General features: G+C 39.8%; 2 protein-coding genes across 2 annotated transcripts; one reads left to right on the forward strand and one right to left on the reverse strand.

The window, feature by feature from the left end:
- Nucleotides 1-252: 252 nt before the first annotated feature.
- FDP41_009479 (uncharacterized protein) lies at nucleotides 253-681 on the forward strand (the record flags this gene model as incomplete). Its single annotated transcript, XM_044713441.1, has 1 exon — nucleotides 253-681. One exon carries the CDS (start codon nucleotides 253-255, stop codon nucleotides 679-681), a length of 429 nt encoding a protein of 142 aa, XP_044556990.1.
- A 187-nt stretch (nucleotides 682-868) lies between these two features.
- Nucleotides 869-2,579, reverse strand: FDP41_009480 (uncharacterized protein; the record flags this gene model as incomplete). Its single annotated transcript, XM_044713443.1, has 2 exons — nucleotides 869-1,613; nucleotides 1,996-2,579. 2 exons carry the CDS (start codon nucleotides 2,577-2,579, stop codon nucleotides 869-871), a joined length of 1,329 nt encoding a protein of 442 aa, XP_044556991.1.
- Nucleotides 2,580-2,777: the final 198 nt, after the last annotated feature.

A 2,777-nucleotide genomic window follows, 5' to 3' on the forward strand; every position in this document is an offset into this window, starting at 1 on the left:
AGGTGGTCCTCATCATGATGAGAGCAGACGGACTAAAGAGAAATGATTTTCAGCTCTGTCATGGTGTTTGAAAAGAGTGAATTCACATTTGACTCGATGATCATTTCAATGGAACCACACTCGCTCCCATTGTAAAATATAATGTTTTCGGTTGACAAGAATTTTTGAAAATTTGTTGAAAAAAAAAATTCATCATTACCACACCTGTGCGAGCAACTTTACACATTGTTGTAGTGACCACTAATTGCCAAAATGTCGAACGTTGAAGCTGTCGAACAACTCGTTCAAGAACCAAAGGAAGAACTCAACTTGAACACTGCTATCAAGAGAGTCTTGAAGACTGCCTCTGCCAACAGAGCTGTTGCTCGTGGTTTGAGAGAAGTCTGCAGAACCTTGGCTAAGGATAAAGCCCAATTGTGCGTTCTTGCTGATGACTGTGATAAGGATCAATACAAGAAGCTCATCAAGGCTTTCTGTGCTTTCAAGAAGGTTGATTTGTTGGAAGTTCCATCCAAGAGACAATTGGGTGAATGGGTTGGTCTTGCCAAGTATGACAAGCAAATGAGAACTAGAAGAGTCCAAAAGTGTGCTGTTGCTGTCATTACTGATTTGAGTGGATTTGGTGAGGATCAAGAAGATGCTTTGAACTTTGTTTTGAAGCACCTCGGAAAATCCGAATAAATTATTTCCCACACAATTCTGCCTCCTAATAAAATCAAGAAAATACTTAAACAGTCAATTTAAAGTGTGCAAATTTGTTGAATTTCCCATAGATGAGAAAAACAAATCATTTACTGAGAAATGAGCAATCATTTTCACCTCGTGTTCCATGAAAAGCCTGAACTAAGGGTTAAGGCTAAGGAACAATTTATTCATCGACAAACTTTGGTGGTCTCTTTTCGACGAATGCACTCATACCTTCCTTTTGGTCCTTGGTCGAGAAAGTGGACATAAAAAGTTTTCTCTCATAATCAAGACCCTCTTGCAAACTCATTTCGTGAGCCTTTTGAACGCATGCCTTGGCGAACTGAGCGATAGGTTGAGAGAAGGATGCAATCTTATCTGCAATCTTGATAGTTTCCTCGAGCAATTGATCACTTTTGACAATACGAGAAACCAAACCAGCCTTCTCTGCCTCTTCAGCTCCATACAATTCACCAGTCAAATTCCATTCCATAGCTTTGGCCTTTCCAATTGCTTTGGTGAGTCTTTGAGTACCACCAATACCAGGAATTGTACCGAGTTTAATTTCTGGTTGACCAAACTTGGCACTGTCTCCAGCAATAATGAAATCGCACATCATGGCCAATTCACAACCTCCACCCAAAGCATAACCATTCACAGCAGCAATGATTGGCTTTCTTGCTTTGGCAACCACTTCGAGCTCTCCAAAGAGATTCTCTTGATACACTTGCATGGAGGTCATTGTGCTCATTTCTTTAATATCAGCTCCAGCAGCAAAGGCCTTCTTACTTCCAGTGATGATCATGACACGGACCGATGAATCTTTCTCACACAAGGAAACCACTTGGGCTAATTCTTGAACGAGTTGTTTACATAAAGCATTCAATTGGCTTGGTCTATTGAGTGTAATAATAGCAACACCATTCTCTCTTTTCAAAGAGAATATTTTGCAAATTGGTTGGATAGGAAATTGTTGATGGTGATTGCAAGAAGGTACAAGTGGAGAAGGAACGATAAATTGATGAATTATTATGATAGGTAATGTTCAACATGGGATTCATCACTCCTCCCGAAATTTGAACATTCTTCTTCTCACTCAACACGAGGAGGCATGATGATGATGGGTTAAGCTTGGGGTTGCGAAGAGAGCGAATGGTACGACTTGCCGATCGAATCATTTTTTATTAGTGAATTCCGTTTAATATTTCGAATGTGGTGAAACTGATCGAAAAAATAACACGAGATTAGAGATACGTGAAACAACACATGATTATTATTGAATTCCATGTTCAAGTAAAAATTAATTTTGACCTATCGAATGGTAATGAATGCGTCTTGATATTTTGAATAATTATTGATGTTGAGGAGTGACCTTTGATAAGCAATAGCTTCAATTTCAACAACACCTCCTTTGGCAAAGCCTTCACAGCAAAAGTTGCACGTGCTGGCTTATTCTTGGAGAAGTAGCTTTCATAAATCTTATTCACCACTTCAAAGTGAGCCATATCGGTCAACAAGATGGTCGTCTTCAAGACACAATCCATTCCACTTCCAGCTCCCTCCAAAATAGCTTGCATATTCTTGAGAGCTTGATGGCATTGTCCTTCCAATCCTTCCACCAATGTACCACTGGTAGGATCAATTCCAAGTTGACCAGAAACGAAAATTAATCTTTCATTGAAGACTGTGCAGTGGCTGTAGGGTCCGATTGCCTTTCCTGCCTTCTCAGTGTTGAAGAGTTTGTGAGAATTGTTGGTTGGTGGATAGGTTGGAGTGAGAGTTTGGGAGAGAGAGGTCGAGAAGGAACGAGAGTTGTTGAGAAGGAGAGGAGCAACAACCTTGGTACTCTTTCTGGAGAGTTGAGAGAGGAGAGTTCGAGTTGAATTCTTGATCATGATGAAAATTTGAGAGAAACTGTAGAGCCGAGACAGATATTTGAAGAAAGTATGAATATTTTCATAATGATCATGGTGAGATGATCATCGTGGTGTTCAAAACGTTGTGGATCAATAATGATGGGTCATTGATGATGTTAGAGCTTCGTCCGAGAGGAGAAATGATACAAACCTTGTGTTGAGTAATTTTTTTTGTAA

This window comes from Naegleria fowleri, assembly GCF_008403515.1.
Source record: "Naegleria fowleri strain ATCC 30894 chromosome Unknown tig69, whole genome shotgun sequence".
In the NCBI taxonomy this organism is placed as follows: domain Eukaryota; phylum Heterolobosea; class Eutetramitea; order Acrasida; family Naegleriidae; genus Naegleria; species Naegleria fowleri.